The sequence below is a fragment of the Pipistrellus hanaki genome (assembly GCF_964339955.1).
Source record: "Pipistrellus hanaki genome assembly, chromosome: 3".
Lineage (NCBI taxonomy): Eukaryota > Metazoa > Chordata > Mammalia > Chiroptera > Vespertilionidae > Pipistrellus > Pipistrellus hanaki.
The window spans coordinates 184,444,610-184,469,316 of NC_140505.1; the positions used below are offsets into that span (position 1 = coordinate 184,444,610).

The following is a 24,707-nucleotide window of genomic DNA, read 5'->3' on the forward strand; positions in this document are numbered from 1 at the left end:
AATGTTTCTGACTCTCTGTCCCTCTCTCTTCCTCTCTGTAAAAATCAATAAAATGTATTTAAAAATAAATAAAAATAAAATTCTAAAAACATTAAAAAAAGGTTCTTTGCTCCATAAGAGTACCTTTTAGTAGTAATATTAAAATTAAAATTCACATATGCTGTCAGATAGAGCAAACAAGCACAGTAGTGTTATAAGGAACTAAGATTTTCTTTAAAAATGTATTTTTATTGATTTTAGAGGAGGGGAGCGGGACAGGGTAGATAAAACATCCATGATGAGAAAGAATCTTTGGTGAGTTGCCTCCTACACACACCACACTGGGGATCCAGCCTGGGCATGTGCCTGGAACTGAACCCCGACCTCCTGGTTTGTAAGTCGAAGCTCAACCACTGAGCCACGCAGGAACTAAGATTTTCACTAGAAAATATTTAAAAAAGGTTAGCTCCTATCTCCCCCTCAGGGCCCATAGTTGGCAATTTCACTTGTGTCTGATGTTAGATGCCCCCCCACGAGGTCCTGGGGCTCGGGGGGAGGGGGGGCAGAGGGGTTTGGGATCAGACTCTATGGCCACCCCACTCTAGAAAGTCAGGTCCCTATGGGGGCCTGGGGACACCGCCCCCCCCCCCCCCCCCCCCCCCCCCGAGCCCTGGTGGCTGTGAACAAGGACCTGCCTTTGCCTGAAGCTCCCTGGAGGGTCAACAGGAGACCATGGCCAGGCCGGCCCAGGCTGTGGGGCCACAGCGTCTCCCAATGGCAGTGAAAGGGGGTGGGCATGGGATAGGAGTAGGACCACTATGGTTTAAAGATTATTCACTGAGGTTTTCTTACAGACCCTGCAACCTGGAGGGGGTGCTGCGAGAAGGGAGAGCTGTAGGAAGATGAGGGATGCTGTGGGGCTGATGGGTCCACTGCTCAAAAAACACATTTGAGAACAAAGGACAGGAAGTGCTTTGATTTGATTACTGTGCCAGGACCCTGACCCCCTCCAGGAGTTTGCCTCAGGAATGCTGACCTTTCTCCAGGCCTTTTGTTGTTAATCCTCACCTAAGGTTCTTTTTCCATTTTTAGGGAGAGTGGGAGAGAGGGAAAGACACACATCCCTCCTGCACAAGCCCAGACCAAGGCCCGGCCGGGGAGGAGCCTGCAGCCAAGGTTTGTGCCCTCGACCCTTCGGTCCATCATCCACTGAGCCAAACCGGCTAGGGCAGGAGCTGGGTTTTAACACCATTGAAAATTAATTATCTTGATATCAGGACTTCAAGCTCCTGGAAGGAGACCCGGGGATCACAGCCCCTGCAACCATTATCCTATCCCCATTCCCCTCGTACCCAGCTTCCTTCTTTATCCCCGTATAGTCTGCCAGCTCGCGGCTGTTAAGAACTTACATGATGACCTGCTGCCCTCCCATACTGCCCGCATTATTGGAAAAAAGGCTCATACGATTCACTCTTGGCCCAGGAGTCCAATTAGGCAGAGATAAGAGTGCATCGTATGAGCCTTTATTCCAATAATCTGAGCCTTTATTCTATCCACTTCGTGTCCTGTATCACCAGCACTGGAAGGGACCTCACTCTAGGGGTTTCGAGCTATGCCCAGGGCTTCAAAGTGCCCCAGGGTACCTCTGAGCCCTCCAGCACCTCCCAGGCTGACCCAATCGGTCAAGCAGAAACAGGAGCAGTAAGCTGTGTTGGGTAAATGCAGGCTGACAAATTCTTTCATAAGCCGGTGAGAGACAGGCAGGCTGGGGCGAGGGCTGCCCGTTACCAAGGCTCCGGTGAAGCCACCACCAGTGTTACCCGTGGTACAGTCGCCACTGACCCCGGACTCCAGGCCCTCCCTGGCGGGGCTCCTTGGCCAGGGCTGGGGCTCAGATCCTGGTTCTGCCACCAGAGCTGTGAGCCTGCACCATAACTTCCTCTCTGCCGCTCCGTCTGAAGGGAGAGGAGCAGACCTGACTCGGATTCCACTGTGGGTGAGACAGGTGGGGAAGAGCTGTCCGATCCTTTCTCTCCTGCGCCCTGGGCCTCGGGCACCCCCGGAGCTGGTGAGGATGCAGACTCTGAGGCCCCGGCCCTGCCCGCGGGGCCAGAACTTGCTCCGTGGTGGGGTGTACTGGGTTCTCCCCCCCAGGCCTGCTCAGGAGAAACCCCCGAGCAAAGAGGTGGACTGTGGGCTGCCCACGTCACTTTATCCTTTTCTACTTTATTACTTCAAATTAACAACCACAATAAAGCTCAAAAAAGTCCAATATTTACACAGGAAAAAAGTACAAAATTCCCCCCAAAGTTCTTCAGTATTTTTTTTTCAGTTTTTTAAATTACAAAGTTATAAAAAGCTTTGCTCTTTAATTAAAAAAAAAGAGAGAGAAGAGGAAAAGAAGGGGAAACAGAGGTAAATAAATTAGGAAATACACACACAGGAGAAAACAGAAGTAAAAACGGGTGTTAACTAGGAGGGGTGGTGGGTAAGGCCAGCGCCCAGCCCTGACCCGGGTCCTCGCCAGAGAGGCCGGTGCAGGGGGGTGGCCCCTGGGGGTGTCAGGACCAGGGAATTCATCCACCCCCAGGAGCCAGGTGCTTTCTGGGAGTCTCAGGCCTTGGGGACAGGGCTGCCGCGGGCGACGAGGGGCTGGTGGTGGCCAGGGCACTCAGGCAGGCCGTCACCACCCGGAGTCCTGGGTGGAGGATGAGAACAGAAACCCCGCCTGCTGTCCGGGAGACACAGTTCACGTACGCGCACACAGGCACGGGGACGCTCAGCCGCCATCGCCTCACCACCCACAACTGAAGTCCCCTTGCAAAGGCAAAGGATGGCCAAATGCTCAGGGGGCTCTGGGCTCGGGGGGCACCGGGCTCGGGGGGCACCGGGAGAAGCCCCGCGGGAAGCCAGCCACCATGGCCCCGGGCAGCGGGGCCGAGTCTCCTATGGTTCTGAAGCTCAGGACACCCAGTGAGACCGTCTCTGCCCAAACAGTCCAACCATCCCCAGGCTCCTGGCCGCCTCCTCGTGGCCCCTCCCCTGGCCACAGCGTCACCGGGCAGGGCCTCGCGGGTGCCCAGCACACGCGGCAGCCGGAAGGCGTGGGCGGCGGGAAATGCGGAGGGACAAGAATCCTCGGTGCTGAGGGCATCTCATCTTCTTGCCGTTGGCCAAAAAAAAATTAATAATAATAATAATAAAAATAAAAAATTAAAGAAACAAAATCCATCGTCGCTTTTGTGCTGGGTTTTTGTCGTTTTTGTTCTTTTGAGTGGTTTTTCCCCCATCTTTTTGTTGTCTTTTGAAAGGAAATACAGTGAAGACACTGAAAAATGAGAGAAAGGAGACAGATGAGCGGTGCATTTGCCTCTGACCACCCGTCTGCCCAACGCCCAGACGCCCTTCAGCTTCTGTCTCCTCCTCCCGAGTCTCTGCACTGGCCCCTTCTGGGCGCACAGTAGGTGGTCCTTTTCCGCAGGAAGGACACTATCGCTCTCCCCTGTCCTCCCAGTGAGCAGCCACCCCGGCCAAACGTGTCACGGACTGGCTGGTTCCGGCTCGGTCTGTGCCATGACCTCCTCGGGGGCGAGGCCTAGCCCCAGACTCAGACCCGCACCTCCCCCCGCCCATGCCCAACCCACAGGGGAGCTGCTGTACACCCTCAGGCGGCCATGGGGTGCCAGGAGGCTCAAGCCCACCCGGGCTTGTGGAGGCCCAAGGTCTTTGCTGATTGTTAGAGCCGTGGTCGGCAAACTATTAGTCAACAGAGTCAGATACCAACAATACAACGATTGAAATTTCTTTTGAGAGCCACATTTTAAAAAAAGATTTTTAAATATATTTTTATTGATTTCAGAGAGGAGTAGAGAGGTAGAAACATCAATGAGGAGAGGGAACCATTGATTTGCTGCCTCCTGCATGTTGGACTGAGCCTGAAACCCAGGCATGTGTCCTTGACCGGAATCGAGCCTGGGACCCTTCTGTCTGCAGGCCAACACCCTATCCACTGAGCCAAACCGGTGAGGGTGAGAGCCAAATTTTTTATTTTTTTATTTAAATATATTTTATTGATTTTTTACAGAGAGGAGGAGAGAGGGATAGAGAGCTAGAAATGTCAATGAGAGAGAAACATTGACCAGCTGCCTCTTGCACACCCCCTACTGGGGATGTGCCCGCAACCAATGTATATGCCCTTGACTGGAATCGAACCTGGGACCTTTCAGTCCACAGACCGACGCTCTACCACTGAGCCAAACCAGTTTCGGCGAGAGCCAAATTTTTTAAACTTAAACTTGATCTAATGCCACTACTTCAAAATAGACTTGCCCAGGCTGTGGTATTTTGTGGAAGAGCCACACTCAAGGGGCCAAAGAGCCGCATGTGGCTTGCGAGCTGCAGTTTGCCGACCACGATGTTAGAGCAAAGAGGGTGTGGAGGACAGGGTGAAGGACAGGGAAAGGGGTTTCCAGCAGAAATTGATGGATGTGGGCCAGGCCTGCTCAGAAGGTCCTTGAAGGTCCTTGGCTGTGGGGTCCCTGGTCCCATCTGCGACCCCCTTGCCCCTCCACACACACACTGGCCTCCTCCTGGGGCTACGGGTGCTTCCGGAGCGGGCGGGCTGTGCTGACCGGCTGTCACTCACCTAAGCAAATACTGGTCCGATGGAGCCGCCCTCACTTCCCGAGGTGGTCAAATGGCACGCTTGTCTGGGGGGCGGGGGAGAGCGAGAGGGGAAGGGATAAGCTGCCGGCCTTGGGGCAAGTCTCCCACGGAGCTCCACCCCACCCGCCGAGGCCCAAACCAAGGGCAGGGTGCGTGACCTCAATGACCCCAGGATGCCGCTGCAAAGCAGCTGCTCCAGGCCATGCACAACCGCGCCCGGCCACCCGATGCCCAGCTCCTGGCCTGACCTGCTGAGACCCCTCCACCGTGGACCAGAGCAGGGCTCCGCCCACCTCTGCCAGGACACCCTTCTTGGTCACCCAGGATTCCCCTCCCCCACCTTTCCTGGCCCCAAACAAGGCCCCTAGGATCCCCCCAGCCTCCATCCGGTGCTACGTGGGACACGGGGGACTTCCTGAAGGCAGGGACTGTGAGCCCCTCCCCTGCGAGCCCCCGCTGCCCACCAGGCCTCCCCCTGCCGGAGCAGGTCACGTCTGACTCTGCTCAGTGGGGCCAATGAGATGGTGGAGGATGAGAGGCCGGTCCCTGCTCCCAGGTCGTCGGACTCCACGGACGGGGAGGAACCGGGGCTCTGGCTCAGCGGGCCGCACGGCAGGGCCGGGGAGGGCGGCTCACCTGTGAGGCTGAAATCCGGGAGACCTCTTGCCGCCCAGTAAGGTCGGAGGATGAAACGTTGGCCGGCGCGCCCCTGTGTAGCCTCATGCTCACCTTCCTCTCTCTGTCGACCCGTGAGATCGCTCTGGGAGAAGTATTGCCTGGAGGGGAGGCAGGGGAAGCCGCCTCAGTGTCCGCCCCTGCCTGCCCGGCCCCCGTGGGCTCAGCGCGCCGCCCGGGCCCCCGCTCACCAGCTTGCTGGATACGGGAGGCCGGGGTAGAGGCCACAGGCTCGGCAGCACTGCGCAGCCGGTTGGCGGGGGTCCCCGTGGGCGGGCCGGGGGGCAGGGCCCGGGTCGCAGAGCCCCGGAGCTGCCCCATCCTCTCCTCCCGCTCGTGCTCTCGCCGCTCCCGGTCCACGTCCTCGGGGTTCCGGGCTGCACCCTGTGGGGAGGCAAGAGGAGGCCGGTCAGCCCCGCAAGGTCAGGGCGCCTGGGCCCGGCATCCCCGCGGGGCACCTCGCAAAACCCTCTGGTCCACCTCCTCCCCCTGCAGGAAGCCGGAGAGGCCAGCAATGACCCACGATCGCACAGCAAGAGGAACAGAACCACAACCTGCCCAGAGGAAAGAGGAAGCTGGATACGAGAGGGGAGGGAGGTCACTCTGCCCTGGTCTCAGAGGGCCAGCCAGGCTGGGGGGCGGCTAATGTCCTAGCGCCCCCCCCTGGCACTCCCAACCTGGTCCCCTCCGTGAACAGAGAGCTCTCAGCTTCCCAGCACCACAGGGCAGGTGCTCAGAGGCCAGAGAGGGAGCTACAGGCTGCCGAGGCCAGGATGGGACTCGAACCCGGCCTCCCAGCCGGGGAGCTTCCCAGAGGGCTGCCTGTCTCCTGCCCCTGCCCTTGGCAATGGCTCCTGGCGGATGCCGAGGGGGCCGCCACCCCACAGATGCTGCCTGCACAGGGAGCTAGAGAGGGAAGGCGCCCGGAGCCCACGCAGGAAGGAGACACCGAGCAGGCAGGCGGGCGGAGGGCTGTGAGCCCGGGGCTGCCCTCCGCCACTGCCACCCCGGCGAGAGGACAGGGAGGCCCGGAGCGAGGAGCGGCGTCCGGCCGCGTTACCTAGTTGGTCCTGGGGTCGTCCACAGGGAAGGGCGGGGGGCTGGCGCGAGGGGGGCCGCATCTGTGGAGGAGAGAGCTGGGGGCTGAGTTGGGGCCTGCTCATGGGCACGGGGTGCGGGCTCTTGCAAACCCCGTGTCTCCCGGGAGCTGGCCGAGAAGGCCCCGCTGTCTCTGGGGAGCAGGGGAGGCCTCGCCTGTAAGTAATCTGGGAGGTAGTGGCCGGGGATCGAAACGATCCCTGGATCCTAGTCACTGAGGCCCAGAGGCCTCAGGACCCGCCTGGGCCACAGCTCAGGGCAGAGCCTGAGTGTGAGCTAGTCCCGCTCTGCTCCCGCTCCCCCAGGCTGAGCAGGACATTCTAAAAGTGAAAATCCTGTCCTCGCACCCACAGTCTGTCCGGGTGGGCTCCTGCTCCTGACCTCAGTCCCCGTGCCCCCTGGCTCCCACCCACTTTTCCAGGCTGCAGAGCCGCTCAGCGGAACCACCCGCTCAGGAGCCCCCAGCGGAGTCAGCACCCACTCCCGGCGGGCACTCCGGCGCCGGGCTCGGAGGCGCACAACCCGCCCTGTGTGGCCGCAGCCCTGAGGCTGCAGGCGGGCTCCTCTCCGTGCTTCCATCCAAGCCAAGTGACGCCTTGAGAAACGAGTACCAAGGAGGTCCCTGAGCTTTATCTTCCACAAGAAAAGACACGGTAACCACCCCGTCACAGCCTGCACTGCTTGGACCGTCCCAGGCCCGGCCTTTCTCCCTGGCAGTCGGTCGGCCTCCAACAGTGGCGAACGCAGCATCCAGACTCCGGTCTGCAGCTCCAGGCCTCGCCCTTGAGGCTCCAAGGGTCTCCGTCAGGGCGGATCTTCCTGCCGACCAGCCTGGCCCGGCTCAGAGTGGCACCCATCTGCTGGCGGGTGCTGCAGGTTTTCCGCAGGGGGCGCTGTGCCAGCCCTGGCTTCCGCTGAAAGGCGCTAGGTCCCCAGTGTGTCTGCAGGCGCCTCTGCCCGGGGCGCCTCTGCCCGGGGCGCCGGGAGCATTGGCTGAGCTCGGCACAGCAGCGGGCCTCCAGGGGCCGCTCCTGCCCTGGCCTTCACCGAGGTCAGAGCTGGAGGTGCCGCCTGCACCTTGCTCCGCTGGACTCCAGGGCCTCTTCCAAGGAGACCCCAGGACGGGGCGGGGGTGAGCTCTGGCCCGACGAGACGAAATCTTGCCGGCGGATGATGTGATGGGAGGCTCTGAGGAGCCTGTAGCCAACACTCCACAGCTCTTCGTGACGGCCAGGTCCACGTCGGCTCGCAGACGAGCCAGCCCCGCGGCTCCGGAGAACTCCAATGTGGCGAGTGTGACGATGCGTGACATTCCCAGCTCGGGTGAACTCGAACCAATGAAGACGTAGCCCTCGAAGCCAGGGCTGCCATGTTGAAGGACAATGTGGAACCGAGACGGGCCGAGCCACTCCCAGACCCAGGCTCTGGACGAGCCCCACACGGTGAGCGAGGTCCCACGGCCGACCCCCTGGAGGTGCCCTGAGACAGGAAGAGCCGCCCCGCCCTCGGCCACACCCCCCGCTGGGAGGTCCAGGTGGAAGGTGCTCCCTGCCACTCCACCCTCTCCCCTGGGGCCCTGGGCCCCCGATCCCTGGTCCTGGCCCAGCCTCCGCCCCCTCCTTAGGGAGCAGGCCCAGGCCACTGACTGAGGCGCAGGGCGGAGGCACAGACCACAGCTGCCCCCGGGTCCTGAGCAAGGCCCGGGTCCTGAGCGCCTGCCGAGCGGCAGAGGCGAGAGGAAAGGAGAGGCAACTCAGCGAGGCGGGTGCAGGGGGACGTTTAATGAGCTCAGGTTCGTACAGAGGCTGCTGCCGGGTCTGCCGAGCGGCTCCCGGTGCCCGGTGCCCGGTGCCCGGCCCAGGCCCTCCAGGGCAGGGAACCACCCCTCCTTCCGGCTCTGTCCATCAGGCCGCTGACTCACCCGCAAGAATCTCTGGGCAGGGCCTTCTCCACCATGCCCCCCCTACTGCCCCCTCCCCCCCACACCAAGGGACACCTCCTCAGACCCGGCCCCGACGGGCTCAGGCACCGGGTGCTGTCAGAACTGGGGCCCTGGCGTCCAGACCATAGCCCAGCAGTTTTGGGGGGGCAGCTCCTCCACCTCCTCCACCGGCCTACCTGCAGGGCCCGGGGTGCCCAGGGGCGCCGGGCACCTAGAAGGGACAGAAAGCGCAGCGGAGGCTCAGCCTCTGGTGCTCAGCCGGCCCAGTGGTGAACCGTGGAAGGGCCAGGCCGGGGGTCCTTACCAGTACGTGTGTGAGTGCGCGGGCCCGGCACTGGGAGGGGGGTGGGGGCAGGGCGGCGCGATGGCCTCGCTGTCAGGGGGCTGAGCCTGGCTCGAGGAAGCCCCCTTTCCCAGGAGAGACGTGAACAAGTCACACGGTGTCTGATGCCAGAGCTCCAGGCATGACTCCCTCCCAACCCCCCGCCAGGCCCTCAGCAGAGGGAGACACAGCAGCCGCCCAGCAAGGCGCAGGGGCCCGTGACCAGGAAGAGAGAGACCACGCTGAAGGGGTCCGGGCTGGCCAGGGGGGCCGCGGTGAAGGCGGCCGCCTGGGCCGTGCAGAACAACAAGAGCAGGAGGGTGTAGGCGGCGATCATGACGGTCGGGGGCCCCGCCAGCGCCACCCAGGCCCGGCCGCGGGGGCCCAGGAGGGAGCGGAGGCCCAGCCATGTCCTCCGGGGTCTGGTGGGGGGCAGTGGCTGGCCGTGGCGGTACGCGCCGTCGGCGTTGACGAGACAGGAGTGGGGGCAGCGCGGGGGCCCGGGGTCCAGCTCGTAGCGCCTGTCCTCCGGGAGCCCCGCCCCCCACAGGGCCACCTTGGCCCAGTGCGTCAGGGCCTGCCCCGCCCGGCCCCCCGCGCCCGCCGGGGCCTGCGGCTGACTCACGAATTTGAGCATGTTCCAGTCGAAGACGTAGTCATAGGAGAAGCCCTGCCGGTGGAAGAGGTTGCGGAAGAGCTGGCGCAGGTACGAGTAGTCGGGCTTGTCGTCGAACCGCAGGGAGCGGCAGAAGTTGAGGTACGTGGAGAACTCGGCTGCGGGGCGGACAGAGGCCACCGTGAGGCCCGCGCTCCGGCCCCGGCGCTGTCCTGGCCGCCCGACCGCCCCGCACGTTCTGTCCGGGAGGGCAGGAGGACAGAGGGCCGTGGCTCTCCCTCCGGGAACAGGGCCCTGAGGATGAGGACAGAGGACGGTGCGGCCCCCCCCTGGGGCTGGGAGGTGGCAGATCAGCAGCTGCCACGAGTTCCAAGGCCAGCCAGGGGCCCAGGGGGACTCCCAGCGTGACCTGAGCCACAGGGAGGAGGGAGACTTCCATTTCCTCCCTGAAATTAGGGGCGAGAGGGGCCTTCGTACGGGAACAGAAAACTTCCACGTTGGTCCCTGGCCCCGAGCGCCTCAAACCCGGGTCACGTCCTAAGCGGTAAGAACAGTCCTTGTCCTAATATTTGGTCTCTGACCCTGTCCTTGACCCGGGGCTCCTACATCCCTGTAACTTCTAAGTGGCAGGAGCACCAGCAGCATCTCTTGTCCTATGGAGGGGACGCGGGGTGGGGTCCTGGGCCCAGAAGGACAAGCCACGGTCAGGAGCTTGGAACCTGCGGTCCCTCCCCGCCTCCCAACGTCCCTAGAGGAGGGAAAGGGCTAGAGATGGAGTCCTCTCATCGAGACCTTCCAGCGGGTGCACACCCCAACGCCATGGGGAGGGAGAGCCTGCACCGGACCCTCCCGGGTCTCGCCCTGTGCCTCTCTCCACCGGCCCGCCCCCCGTGTCCCTCATCACACCCTCCATAACCCGCTCCCGGGTCTCGCCCTGTGCCTCTCTTCACCGCCTGCCCCCCGTGTCCCTCATCACACCCTCCACAACCCGCTCAGTGTGCTTCCCTGAGGCCTGGGAGCCGCGTCGTTCAGACTCGGGGAGGGGGTCCCGGGACCCTGGGTGTGGGTGGGAAGCTCGGGGGGACTGGCCGGGGGCATCAGTTAGTGACAACAGTGGTGGGACTGAGCCCTCGGCCTGTGGGGTCTGACCCTACCTCCTGGGAGACAGTGTCAGGATCGAGGAAAATGGCAGGACACCCAGCGGGGGCCCCGGGAAGTGGGGGAGGGGGGAAGAGCCCGCCATTTGGTGACCAAAGCGCCAGGCGTGGGAGTTCGGGGAGGGAGGAGGGACGGCTCCTTGTCCCTGACGCTGGGGCCCTGGGTGGGAGGGGGGCAGGAGCTGGGGGCGATGCTGGGCGCCTCCCAGCCAGGCCTCCCGCCGCGCCCGCGCCGCGCCCAGGCGGTGACGGAGCTCGTGGTTCACGCTCTGGTGCCGGGGCAACGGCACCCCAGACGGACGCTGCGGCCCGTCTCCCCCTGGAAAGGGCCTCGGGGCCCCGCTACTCACAGGGGTAGCCTTTGCAGAGGACCTCGATGGGCGTGGACATCTTCTTCTCGCTGATGCGCTCGTACTTCTGGCGCTTGGTGGCGGCCTTGAGGCCCTGCCAGGGCAGGGAGCCCAGGTTGAAGTACATGAGCACGTAGCCCAGGCTCTCCAGGTCGTCCCGGCGGCTTTGCTCTGCACGGAGGGGCGGGAGCACCGACACATCAACACGCGTGCACCTCGCATGTCCTCGGCTCCAGGACATGCTCCGTGCCTGAGGGGCCCCGCGCCCCACCCCCTGCCCCAGCCTGCTGCAACCCTGTGACCAACAGGCCATCTCTGACTCCTCCTACAGAGGAGGAGCCTGAGGCCCAGCCTTCTCAACTCAACCTGGGCCTACATTTTTTGGTGGTGGAGGTGGGCGCTAGTTTTTCCAGGGCAACCATTCATTCGGCTGCTCGGGCCTCCTTGCCTGGCCCATCTTGCAGGCAAGCTGTGGCATCAGACACAGCTGGGGTCAAATCCGGCTTTGGCATGTGCTGAGCCAACAACCTTAAGCAACCCTTGTCACCGCGTGAGCCTGTGAGCGCGAGGGGCGGAGTCGGGCAGGAGAGCCTGCTGGGGGCGCCGCAGCTCTTCCCTGAAAGGGAGGGCCTGACGCTGTGGGAGCGGGGGAACAGCCGGGGGAACAGCCAGGCTGCAGTGTGCCAGGATGCTGGCCGGCAGCCCTGACACTCACCGATGCCCAGGTGGGTGTTGATGGAGGCGTAGCGGGCGGTGCCAGTCAGGTTCTTGTTTTCCCGGTAGGGGATGTGCTGGTGGGTGCGGGCGTCCCGGTACTTCTTGGCCAGCCCGAAGTCGATGATGTACACCAGGTTGCCCTTCTTGCCCAGCCCCATGAGGAAGTTGTCGGGCTTGACGTCCCGGTGGATGAAGTTCTTGGAGTGGATGTACTCGATGCGGCTGATCTGGGGGGCGGGAGGGGACAGACAGCACGGCACTCAGCCGGGCTCCACAGGCCTGCGCCGTGTGCCGGGGGAAGAGGCTGGTAGGTGATTTCAGGAAGCAGTCAGGGAGGGCTGCCCGGGGGAAGCGCCATGAGGAAGCGGCTCGGGAGGAGGGGTTTGCTGTGAGTCCGAGAAGAGAGCGAGGCGGCAGGAAAGCTGCAGGCGAGAGCTGGGGGCATCCGAGCCCACGGAAGCCGCTCTGCCTGGCTCTGCGCCCTCCTCGGACCCGGAGCCGGAGTCAGGGCATCTGGAAGGCTGTTCTGGCGACAGGTTGAGAGGGAGGGGGGAGAGGGAACTTGGCAAAGGTGAGAGAGGACCTCACAAGGACAGGCTCCGCCTCCCGGCCTAAGTGCACCGAAGTCAGCGGGCCTAGAGGCCCTTCTTTAACAATTTACATAAAAAATAAAAAACAAAGCCCTGAATTAGCATATATGCACACAATCTGTCCTCTGGCAGGCCAGTCCCTGCCGGGCCTCGGCCTTCTGTAATCCAGGCCTCCCCCGCGCGGCCAAGTCTTTCCTAAACCTCTGCTTCTCACATCCTACGAGGCTGACCGCCCTCCTGGGCACACATTTAGCCGAAAATCGCAGGTAATATTTTTATGTTTGTGTTGATTTCAGAGAGGAAGGGAGAGGGAGAGACAAAGAGAAACATCAATGGTGACAGAATCACTGACTGGCTGCCTCACTCTGAGGATGGAGCCCACAACCCGGCAAGTGCCCTGACCAGGAATCTAACTGTGACCTCCTGGTTCACAGGTGACGCTCAACCACGGAGCCACGCCGGCCGGGCTATTTTATATTGTGAAAATATAAAAATATATTTTCAAATATATTTTTGAATTTATAAAGGGCTTTAAGAACCGAGGATGCTGGGCGGTGGGCGCCCCCTCTGGTCCTGGCACTCTGAGCATCCCGCTCGACGTCATGACAACCCGCAGAGGGGAGAGTCTCACCTGAGGGGCTGAGCCTTACCTCACGGCAGTCACCTCCCAGGACGGACCTGGACCACAGGCTGTACATCACCCGCTTAGACGCTACCTCCCCATTTTACAGCCGCGATTAAGGAACCAGGCCGGTGCCACGGCCCCGTCCCCGCCTCCTGCTCCGCACCCTCCGGCTGGCACCGCGGCCACGGGCGCCTGGCAGGGCCCCTGGCTCTGGCCGGCCGGCCATGGACTCACCATCTGGTCGGCCAGCAGCAGCACCGTCTTGAGGCTGAACTTGCGGGAGCAGAAGTTGAAGAGGTCCTCCAGGCTGGGCCCCAGCAGCTCCATGACCATCACGTTGTAGTCGCCCTCGGCCCCGCACCACTTGATGGACGGGATTCCCACTGGGGGCCAAGAAGGGGGACTCTCAGGGGCGGTCCTTCCTGGCCCCGGACCAGCCTCCAGCCGCCCCTCCGCCCCCACGCCCCCCAGGCCGCCTGCGCCCTCCCCCTGCCGGCCGGCCCTCACCTCCGCCCTGCATCATCTTGTAGAACTTGCTCTCGATGTGCAGCTGCGGGTGCTTCGTCTTCACACATTCCAGCTTGATGGCAACTTCTTCACCAGAAGCGATGTTGGCACCTGCCAGGGGGGTGGGAAGCAAAGGTCAGGGTCCCCTCGGCTGGCGGGCAGCTGTACACCAGCACCAACTGTGCCTGTGCCTGTGCCTGAGCCTGAGCCCGAGCTGGCTCAGTGCCCTCGGGGCGGCAGAGGGCTCAGCACTGTATCCGAGGGAGGGAAGTGGAGGGAGCTGTGGGCACAGGGGGGCACCCGAGCCAGCTTGGGGGGAGAAGAGCATAACTACAGCCGCGCAGGGGGAAGGGGTGGGGAGAGGGCCGATGAGAGAACCGTGGGCCGTGCAGCAGGGAGTCCCGGTTCCAGGGGGGACAGGCGGGGCTCAGAAGGCTCACAGACCCCGTGAGGGGAACCTTATCCTGGCGGGTGGGGGCCACGAGCTGGAGAGGTGAGGCCAGTGGGGACCAGGCTGTGGAGGAGAGAATGGGGTGGGCAGGCTCCCTCTGCCCAGCTAGGATAAAGGGGGGGTCGTGCGGAAGGGCTGGGAGCTGGGCTGAGAGGCAGCCTCCTTGTCAGGACAGCAGGTCTAACAGTGTGGTGTCAGCACACAGGCAGACAAAGCAGAAAGGCCCGAGGAGAATTCCCGAGGATCAGGCTGGCACCCCACAGCAGGGGAAAGGCTGGGGGTGCAGTAAGCATCCTGGCACACCTGGCTAGCCACGTGACAGTCAGCCCAGCTCACGGCACATTCAGGGAGGAAGCCCAAGTGGACCAAAAGTTTCTACTAAAAATAAAAAAAAAATAAAAAGTGGGGTGGCCCGGCCGGTGTGCTCAGGGGTTGAGTTTCAACCAATAAACCAGGAGGTCATGGTTCAATTCCAGTCAAGGGCACATGCCCAGGCTTTGGGTTCAACCCCCAGCAGGGGGCGTGCAGGAGGCAGCCAATCAATGATTCTCATCATTGATGCCTCCATCTTTCTCCCTCTCCCAAATCAATAAAGATATACCGTATATAAAAGAGGCTAGAGGGGGTCAATCAGGAAAAGGGGGGATGTGTATCATTTTCAGCAATAAAGACTTAATTAAAAAAAAATAGCATATCCTAGGATAGGGATAAATAAATACCTACACACATAAGTTTTAAAAGCTGGGGTGTGAGTTGGCCCAGCCACTTTGGAACCAGGTTGGCGTTTATCTAATAAAGGGAAACACGCATGACCAAGCAAGCCAACCCCCAAGTGCATGCTCTTCAGAAACATGAGCACCGGGAGGGCAAGAACGAACACAGCAGCGACGACCCCAATGCCCGGCAGCTGAGAACGGCTTCACCCAGAGGCGGGCGAGGAGAAGGTGCTGCGGGCGCCTTAGCACCGAGTGCCGGAGAGCAAGGAGGCCCCAGTCACAGCCAGAAGCGCCCATACCCCGAGGGGCCGTGGACGGACATGTGGGTAACACATGTGCCTACGCCGAAACTGGTTTGGCTCAGTGGATGGAGCATCAGCCTGTGGTCCCTGGTTCGATTCCGGTCAAGGGCATGTACCTTGGTTACGGGAACATCCCCAGTAGGGGATGTGCAAGAGGCAGCTGATCGATGTTTCTCATCGGTGTTTCTAACTCTCTACCCCTCTCTCTTCCTCTCTGTAAAAAAATCAATAAAATATATTTTAAAAAAAACCACAAACACATGTGCCTACATGTGCAGTGGGCTATTACTCAGCCATAAAAGGGAATGACGTACTGACACATGACACAACATCAATGAACCTTAAAAACATGTTACGTGAGTAAGCCAGACACGAAAGGACAAAATACTGTATGGTCCCATTATACGAAATATCCCGAATAGTTCAGTCCCTGGAGAAAGAGAGCAGATTGGTGGAGGCCGGGGGCGGGGGCAGTGACATGGGGAGTCCGCCTGTGTAATGGGCACAGGGGTTCCCTTTGGGGTGATGCAGACGGAGCAGAACCAGGCTGCACGACACTGGGTCTGCATCGATGGCCACCGAGCTGACTCAGCTGGCTGGAGCCACCTCAGCACCCAAAGGTTGCAAGTTCCATCCGCAGTGGGTCAGTCAGGGTGCACATGGGAGGCAACCAATAGATGCTTCTCTCTCACATCAATGTTTTTCTCTCTCTCTGTTCAATAAACATATCCTCCAGGGAGGATTTTTTTTTAAAGATTACTTTTATGTCATGTGAATTTCACTTCCATTATGTTTTAAAAGGAGAAAGGGAGTGACAGGAAGGCAAGCACATTTGTCTCCATTTCAAAACAAACAAACAAACAAACAAACAAACAAATGCAACACCAACTGAGCATCAACCTACAAACCAGGAAACCATGGTTCAATTCCTGGTCAGGGCACGTGCCCACTTTGTGGGCTGGCTCCTAGCGTGGGGCATACAGGAGGCAGCCGGTTAACGACTCTCATCACTGATGTTTGTATCTCTCTGAATTATCTTTCCTCTCTGAATTATCTTCTAATTTGGGGCCAGGCAAGGCTTTTTACTCCAAACTCCGGAAGCCGTTAAAAAGAAGGAAAAAATGGCTTCCTCACCTCCCAAAAATGGAATCCCTTCTCCATGGAAAAATACCAGAAACAAAGTCCTAAAAAACATACACTTGGCCGGGACCGGTTTGGCTCAATGGATAGAGCGTCGGCTTGGGGACTGAAGGGTCCCGGGTTCGATTCCGGTCAAGGGCATGTACCTTGGTTGCGGGCATATCCCCAGTAGGGGGTGTGCAAGAGGCAGCTGATGGATGACTCTCTCATCGATGTTTCTAACTCTCTATCTCTCTCCCTTCCTCTCTGTATAAAATCAATAAAATATATTTAAAAAACAACAACAACAAAAAAAACATACACTTGAAACCCTCTCTCAGCAGCGAGGAGCTCGAATTACGTGGCTAACCTATAATAATAAAATCTATAATCTATAAAAATAATAACATGCTAATTAGACCAGAGGGCCATCCGGACATCCTTCCGGACGAAGCCAGGGTGGAGGGAAGCCAGCCCGGGTCCCGGTGCCTGTGGGGGCCCGAGGGAGGCAGCCCGGGTCCCGGGTGCCTGTGGGGGCCCGAGGGAAGCAGCCCGGGTCCCGGGCACCAGCGGGAAGCTGGCAGCCAGGGGAGGCCGGCCTACTCTTGCACGAATTTTCGTGCATTGGGCCTCTAGTATAGCACAACCAGCTCCGAGAGGCCAGTAGGAAAAAGAGCAAAGATTCAATAGCAAATAGGGTAAAAGACTGGAACAGACACTCCAGAGAGAAAGAAATCATTAATGTAACAATGGCTTCCAGATATGAAAAGATGTCCTATCTACCTCCTTGTCAGAAAAATACGAATGAAAATGCTCCCAAGACCATTTTCCAGCTACAATTGGCAAAAGCCCCACCAGAAGTCGACAGGCTGCCCGCTGTGAGGCGGTGGGGCAGTGGGCACTCCAGCCCAGGGGGCCCAGGGGAACCACAGATCCCCGCAGGGGGCCATCTGCCACTCTGGAGATTCCTGGGCACCCTGGCCCGGTGCAAATACAAGGCCGGACCAGGCGGCCCACTGTGGGCTGTTTGTAACAGCAAAAGCCTGGAAACAGCTGAGATGCCCATCCCTCTGGGGCCCGGTTATGCAAAGAATGAGCCATCCACAGCGGGACTACAATGGAGAAAGAATGAGGAAGCTCTCTGAGCAGAAGTTGAAAGATCTCAAAGATACAGGAAGTGAGAAAGCAAAGCACAGAACACTATGTATCTTATGCTCTCTTTTTGGTACAAAAAAAAAAAAAAAAAAAAAGCAAGGAAATAATGTGTCTATGTTTGGTTGTATCTATATAAAGAAACACTGAAAAAAAACATGAGCGCCAGGGAAGACACTGCGCTGGCTACTCTGTTGCGCTATCATTTTTTCCTGCGCCTGGAGAGGATGAAAGTCCCATGCTATACAATCACTCCTTCAGTGTACAATTCCGTGGTTTTTACAAGGTTCACAAGATTGTGCAACCAACCCCACCGTCAATTTTAGGACATTTTCATCATCCCAAAACACTCCTACCGCGAGGAGTCATTCTGCCGCCCCCCTCCCGCCCCCTGCTCTAGCAGCCTCTAATCACCTCCCCGTCTCCGGGGACAGCCTCTTCGGACATTTCTCAGAAACGGAGTCATACAACATGTGGCCTTTGGGGACTGGCTTCTTTCACGGCGTGTGCTTTTGTGTCTTGGCTTTTGGGTTTGTGTGTTTTGGTTTTTTGAGCCACATAAAACGAAATTAAAGTAAGAAAATAAAGTAAACAGATTACTAAGTCCATGAGCCATGGGAGAGAAAAGTGCCTTGTTAAACCATAAAGTGCTTTTGACACATCAACATTCACCACTGGGGGGTGAGGATGTGGCAGGGAGCAGGGCTGGGCTTGGTGCCATCTGCCAGGCCGGCCATGCCCCCTCCCCGTCCGCACAAGAGCAGGAGAGCACAGCAGTTAGGACTGTAGGCCCCAGCGCTAGCCGGTTCGGCTCAGTGGTTAGTGTCGGTCCTGGGGCCAAGGGTAGCAGGTTCAATGACGGTCAAGGGCATGGACCTCGGTTGCAGGCTTGATCCCTGGGCTCTGGACCCTTGGGGGAGACAACCGATAGATGGATAGATGTGTTTTTCTCACATTGATGCCTCTCTCTGTGTCTCCCTCCCTCCCTCCCTCCCTCTCTCTCTAAAAAAATAAATAAAATCAGTGGAAAGAATTATCAACAACAAAAACAGAGCAGGCTCCAAGCCCAAATCCTGATTCTGCCACTTCCTGCTCAGGGGACCCTGGCAGTCGCTTTACCCCTCTGTGCCCCAGGCACCCCAGCTGTAAACCAGGGATGACAGCACCTGCTCATGGCTTCTGAGGTGCCAGCAGACTTAGCTGCGTGCCTGGCACACTGTAACGTGCTCCAGGAACATGGGGTGTGGTGACCGGGCCCAGCTCCAGAGATGAGCCTGAGACGCCCTGACCATGTGGGGGACAGGGAAGAAAAGAGCCAGGAACAGCATTCGGTGGGAAAAGGAGAGGTCCCTGCACAGAAGGCTGAGGGGTCCTGATGCCTGGTCGGGGCTGAGCTGGACAGCGACCACAGCCCGACAGGAGGGGGTGCAGAACCCCAAACTGAGCCGAGGATGACAATGAATGAGGAGAGCAGGGCGGAGATCCGGTCTCAGAGCCCAGCACAGATCATGGCCGAGAGCCTGAGACTCCAGGAGCGAGTACAGGCGGCTGCTCACAGGGTCTCTGGGCCTCGGAGCTACTGGCAGCCTTTGTCCTGAGCACCGGAGGGCGCCAGCAGCCCTGGCCTCTACCCATCGGGGACCGTCGTACCCCCTTCCTAGAGAAACAACATCCACAATGTCCCCAGACCTTGTCAAATGTCCCTTCTCCCTCACTGAGACCCAGGAGTGAGGACTGGGGAGGACCAGAGGGACCCTTGTCCAGAGAGGGCGGACAGCGGCCCACCCAGGCGGGCAGGGCCTCCCGCAGGGAGCAGAGGTGCGGGGAGAGTGCCCCCCCCCCGGTGGGGAGGTGGAGGGAATAGCCCCTATGGCTCTGAACTCCTGCAGCATCCTGCGAGCACCACTGCTCAGATGCCAAAGGTCAGTGACTGAACGCCGCACAACTTCTCTGGGACGGGGCCCAACTGTTAGGCAATGTTCCGACCCCACCAAGTGCTGGGAACCTGTCCCAGCTGCTTCCCCGGGGTCCCGCCCCTGGACCCGTGTGCTGCCTCCATGTTCTATCTGGACGCTCCCGTGTTCTCTCCACCTCCCTCATTCTCACCACGGCTGGCTCAGAGAGCTAAACTAACTGGCCTGAGGCCACACGGAACTGGTCACAACAGAGCCAGGATTTAAGCTAAGCCCTAAGGCTGGTGTGGCTCAGTGGCTGAGCGTCCATCTGTGAACCAGGAGGCCACGGGTGGATTTCGGGTGAGGGCACAGGCCCCGGTGGCAGGCTCCATCCCCAGGGGGGTGTACAGGAGGAAGCCGATGGGCGATTCTCATCGCTGCTTTCTCTCCCTCTCCCTCTCTCTGCAATCAATGACACCCAGCCCCAAAGCCCCTCTTTGTTCTCTATTCCAATCCCGTCACCACATTCATCACGCAACAGACACGGACCGGGCCTGGACCGGTGAGGCGGGCCTGCCTGCAGCTGAGCTCCCTGTGGGAGGAGCCGAGGCTAACTGTGGCCGAGTAAGAGGTGCCGCCAGCCAGAAACGGGGGCCTTTGGAAGGGGGGGATGGTCTGGTCTGAAAAACAAACTTGGTCACAGGGAAGGGCTTGGTCCCGGCCAGCGCTGGAGGGTCTGGAAGTTCTAGCTGGGAGGGCTGCCTCACACTGGGCTTTGCTCGGACACCCACACAGACACACGGACAGTCAGGAGCCGACTGGACCGGAGGCGGAGGGCGGAGGGCCTCCATAACCACCTGGTGGGAGCACCATGCCCTCCCTACGGAGCCAAGGGCCAGAGATTTCTAAAAGATGCCGCGCTCCCGAGGGCACATGGCCAGTGGCTGGCAGAGTGGGCACGGGCCTGGCCAGCTCTGGACCCCACGAGCCAACCTGAGGCCCTAACAAAGCCGGCCCCACGAGGAGCTGGGGGCTCACAGCCGCTTCCACAAGGTGTCCGTTCGCCTTCGGGGGATCCTGGGGAGCAGGGCCACCTGGAGTCAGGCCCTGGCACTGGCCTTGGCGGCAAGAGTGTGGCCGGAGCTCTGAACAAAGGGAGCTAACGAGGCCCGCCGGGGAGGCCCTACAGCAGGGGTCTTCAAACTACGGCCCGCGGGCCACATGCGGCCCGCAGAGGAGTCTGATCCGGCCCGCCAGGTTTTTTGGGCAGTGAGCGCAGCCGAGGTGTTACAGTAGGAATTAGTAGTTCATATAGTCCGGCCCTCCAGCTCTCTGAGGGACCGTGATCTGGCCCCCACTTTAAAAAGTTTGAGGACCCCTGCCCTACAGTCACCACTGTCCTCGCGCCAGAGAGACAGGGGCCCAGGAAGCAGCTGGCAGGACACGGCGAAGACCGGACAGCCAGGGAGAAGGGGCTCCCCCTTCCCCCTCAGCCCAGGACGGACCAAGAGGACAGTAGCAAATTCCCGGGAAGACTGAGGGTTAATAAATAAAGAGCACGACAGCCGGGCCGAGCATGTGCAGGTGTTTCGCACACTGTGATCTAGCTCATTACTTCTCACAGCTTTGGAGGCCTCACGCCCATTTTACATATCGGAAAACCAAGGCTGGCAGAGGTCATCACTTACACAAGGGCACACAGCTAGTAAAAGAAATGCCAGCACCGAAAACCCTGGTATGATTTACTCACAGCCTGTACAGCAGGAGGAGACCTGGCCCTAGGGTTTAACATGAGCTAGATGAAACACACAAAAATAAGAAGAAATAAAAGGAACTAGATGACTACTAGATAAACAGGAAGTCCTGCCCCCAGGCTGGTCCTGCACGTGGACCAGGGGCACTGGCTTTCTGAGTGACCCTGGCCTGGCCCTTCCTGTCTCTGGGCCTCAGTTTCCCTTAGAGAAAAAGAAGGCTCTGGACCGGGCTGTCCAGGAGCAGGTGTGTGTCTGTGCCAGAAGCTGCTTCTCTGGGCCCTTTGCCCTCAAGCCAGCGGTTCCAGGCTTCAGTCCAGAGCCCCAGAGCCTCAGGGCTGGTAAGAGGGTCCTTCATACCTGGCCCAATTTCACAGGCAGTAAGGGTGTGGGTACCCCTTTCACAGGTGAGAATGCTGAGGCTCAGAGGGAGAACGTGACATCCTAGTCACACAACACATGAGGAGGCGACTGGGGACCTGAACCAGGACCTGCCCCAAGCCCCAGCCCCTGCTCCCCGGCTACGGGAGGCCGCTCCCTGTGCCTGCGCCCAGCCAGCCACTTCCTCCTCCGTCCTTCCGAGAAGCTCCACCAGACACCCACTCTGGGCAAACCACACGCTGGGCTCCAGGGACAGGGTGGGAACCAACCGATGCCGCTGCCCGGAGGAGCTTGGCGTCAGAGGAAAACCCTTAGACAGCTGTGCCATGCACTGCGCCCTCCTCCCCTCTGCGCCCAGCGGTGCTCGAGGAGGGTAAGCTACGAGGCGATCGGCAGGGAACCGGACGGCCGGCTGGCGCTTCGGTTTACGATGCTTTCCCGTGCCACGTGTCACGCCACTCTGCCTCCTGCCAGCCCGTGGTCAGCCAGGCGGCAGATCACACACTTTCCAGATGGGGACACCAGCCCGGCACAGCCGCCCAGAGCAGGCCTGGCGCCCGCGCTGTCTAATGCCTCCCTCCCACGTTCTGTCTCCACGCTCCGTCCTCCCTGGGGGCTGGCGTGAAGGCACCGTGGGGGCCGCTCAGCCCTGATGCTCCCGCTTCCCCGTGTGGGGATGGGGACAGCGCAGCGCCATCGCTAGAGCTGCTGACAGATCCACTCTTCAGCAGGGAGCAGGCACTGAGACCATGCGCCCTCCCCCTCCATCCCCGTCCCCTCTGACAGGCAGGGGAGGCTCCCTGGTTAGCAGACTTCATACCCAAGAGGCGGGGACCTCACCCCAGCTCTGAATCAATCCGGGAGCCCAGCACACTGACTGGCGCCCTCCTCCTTTCCCAAGGTCACGGACGGGGCGAGGGGACACAGGCGCTGGCCGCTCGCTCTAGCAGCTCCAGTCCAGTTACCCACACAGACCTCCTCTGTGAACAGCCGCCAGGAGGGCCCCGACTCCAGACCGGCCCCTCGGGCGGCTGGGAAGCGGCTCTGGAAGGCACGGGCCTCTGCCTCTTCACTCCCGGGCCAGATGTCAGTGATTTGTTTAAAACAACAAAACCAGAGCAAACTCAGACTTCCAGCAGGAAGCACATCCGGAGAGAGGGAGCCTAAAAGCTACGACCCCTGCTCCCCCTCCCCCGAGGTTAGTGGGCAGCCTGTGTCATTCCCAAGCCTGCCCGCGCCGAATCCGGAGGCCGGACCCAGGGAGGGGCCTCGCCGTCCACCACATCCTGCTCCCAGGAGACGAGGCCCGGGGTGCTCACCCAGCCTGGGCTTTCCCACGCCCGCTCGAGCCCAGGGCCCATGGCGGGGAGCGGAGCTGAAAGCACCCTTCTCTGCCCAGCCTGCAGCCAAGGGAACCCCTGCCTGCCTCACCCAGCCTGCTGCTGCCACCCCCTAGGAACAAGTGACCAACACACGCCGCCCCAGAACCAAGTTCCGACTTCAGAGCCTCAAATCCCTCCTCTCTATCCCCACAGTTGTGTGTGTGTGTGTGTGAGGGGGGGGGGGGGGGGCGTGGGGGGGCTCCAGAGCCGCTGAGCTGGAGGCAGGACACTTACCCAGGTAGATGTCCCCGAAGGACCCGCTCCCGATCTTCCGGCCCAGGCGGTACTTATTCCCCACACGGAGCTCCATGGTTCGCGCTCACTGTGGGGGGAAGCAGACACACGGGCTCAGCGGAGCTGGCAAAGCCCCAGGAGCCAGGAGAGCAGCATTCCCTCCCACTGCCAGGAAGGCGGCCTGGCCCCCCGGCCTGAGGAGAGCCTCCAGGTGTGGGCAATGGCTGAGGCCGCTGAGCAGAGGCGTCAGCTGGGCCAGGCAGAAGGTGGGATTGGAGACAAGGCCCGGGAGCAAGTTTTGGGGGGCCCTCATTCAGGGACCCTCCAACTGGAACCCCTCAGGGGCAGGCCAGTCATGAGCCAAGACCCTAAAAGGAAAATCAAGGACAAAGGGGGGGAAGGGGAAGAGGGGTGCAGGAGCTGATGGGCCAGGTGGTGCTACCATGGCAACCACCAGCAAGTTCCAAGCTCCAGGGATGGGAAGACACGCTGAGCAGAGGGGTCCCTAAGCTCCGAGGTCCCTGTAGGGCTCAGCAATCACAGCTGTCCCGGCCCCATCCCCACCCCAGACTTCCAGTGCCAAGAACCAGGGCCGGGCTTCCACAGCTGGCCTGCCGTCCCCAGAGGCCAGACCTCGCCAGTCTCCAGTGTGCCCGGCAGGAGGGGCCCCTTCCCCCGTGGTCTCCTCCTCGCCACCTCACCCCACGGAGCCTCCCCCACGGACTCCTTCTGGACCGGGACCCTCCGGAGGGTCTCCTAGGAGGGCAGCTGAACAAGGGAGGGACCGAAGCCGGGTTCTGGCCTCCAGTCTGAGGTCTGTGGCAGGGGGGGAGGGGCTGCTGGGAGAAGGATACTGATTCACAGCTTGTCTACATCCTGTGTCCCGACCCCGGTGTCCAAGCCTGTGGGACCTCAGGGTCCCTGGTGAACACCCCCTGCTCTGGCCTGGAGGCTTGGGGTCCCGGCCCGGGGAGGAGGGAACCCCACAGCCGGGAGGGAGGCAGTGTCTGCTGTGGGGGGAGAGGAAATGGTAGACCACGAATGAAACTGGGAGAGGAGTAGGGGACCCTGAGATCTCGCTGAGTCTACAAGAAGGCCAGCGTACAAGACTACCAGAGGGGCCTTCGGCCTGGCTGGTGTGGCCAGTTGGTTGAGCACCATCCATACACTGAAAGGTCGCTGGTTCAATTCCCGGTCAGGGCACATGCCCGGGTTGTGGGTTCCGTTCCAAGTTTTCTCTCACATCAATGTTTGTCTCTTGTCTCTCCCTCCCTCCCTCCCTTCCCTCCCTCCCTCTTGGGGGAAACAAAAAGGGGGGGGGGCCCTTCATCGGCAGCCAGGAGCGCAGGCCCCGGAGGCCATGCCTGTCCACCCGGGCCACAGCAGCCAGTTAGTGCATCTGCTCACACCACCAACACGGGTTCCTGCCTCCCCTCCTGGAGGCCTGCACCCCCACAAACAGGACTTAATTCATGCCAGGGCCGGCAGCTGTGCCAGGCACAGAGGGCCTGCCCCTTCCCCAGGCCCAGAGCTGGCCTCCTCCTCCAAAGCCAGCCGCCCCGGGAAGGAAGAGGAAGGACTGGCCCACAGAGGGCCAGGTCCCGTTCTGTCCCTGGAAGAGGCACGGTGCCAGAGCTCCTGCCCGGGAGGCATCCCGCCGGCACCTGGCTCCGGGGAGCCACCACCACCAGCCCTTCCCAGTGGCCACAGGAAGCAGTCTCCACCCCAGAGCGGGCCAAACTCGGCTCCTAACCACGGGCCTCGGGCACAAGCCCGGCCGGTCCCAGCCGAGGTGCCAGGCTGCCAGCTCACACGCTCCATCCACATCTGCAGGAAACCCACAGCCACACGCCGCACATCCACGCAGCCTGTCCCGTGTGTACGCTCGCGCGGAGAAAGAAGGAAAGCGCCCGCTGGGGGAGGGGGTGCGGGCCTACACACTCGGGGTCCCCCCCCCCCACGTCTGCGCTCCACCGACGCCAATTCGGAGACCACGCGTGGCAGCCGGGAAAGCCGCAGGTTCGGAAAAGGAACATAAATACACCCGCATCCTATATTACATAAATACCCACGCCAGGTTA

General features: G+C 60.6%; 1 protein-coding gene across 6 annotated transcripts in view; it reads right to left on the reverse strand.

The window, feature by feature from the left end:
- Positions 1-2,177: 2,177 nt before the first annotated feature.
- Positions 2,178-24,707, reverse strand: part of LOC311619401 (casein kinase I) — a 34,207-nt gene continuing 11,677 nt past the window's right edge. For 3 of the 6 annotated variants that reach the window (XM_084877681.1, XM_084877680.1, XM_084877682.1), the window contains exons 2-12: positions 22,627-22,714; positions 13,244-13,354; positions 12,971-13,119; positions 11,520-11,748; positions 10,805-10,975; positions 9,307-9,455; positions 6,380-6,440; positions 5,511-5,703; positions 5,281-5,420; positions 4,625-4,688; positions 2,178-3,307 (exon numbers count right to left, since the gene is read on the reverse strand). In XM_084877681.1, coding sequence (XP_084733807.1) covers positions 4,672-4,688; positions 5,281-5,420; positions 5,511-5,703; positions 6,380-6,440; positions 9,307-9,455; positions 10,805-10,975; positions 11,520-11,748; positions 12,971-13,119; positions 13,244-13,354; positions 22,627-22,702 — 1,296 coding nt within the window. In that variant the 5' untranslated portion in view covers positions 22,703-22,714 and the 3' untranslated portion in view covers positions 2,178-3,307; positions 4,625-4,671. Of the gene's footprint in view, positions 3,308-4,624; positions 4,689-5,280; positions 5,421-5,510; positions 5,704-6,379; positions 6,441-8,404; positions 8,571-8,663; positions 8,768-9,306; positions 9,456-10,804; positions 10,976-11,519; positions 11,749-12,970; positions 13,120-13,243; positions 13,355-22,626; positions 22,715-24,707 lie in introns of those variants that run through there. The other 3 variants (XM_084877684.1, XM_084877683.1, XM_084877685.1) reach the window with 2 other exon arrangements.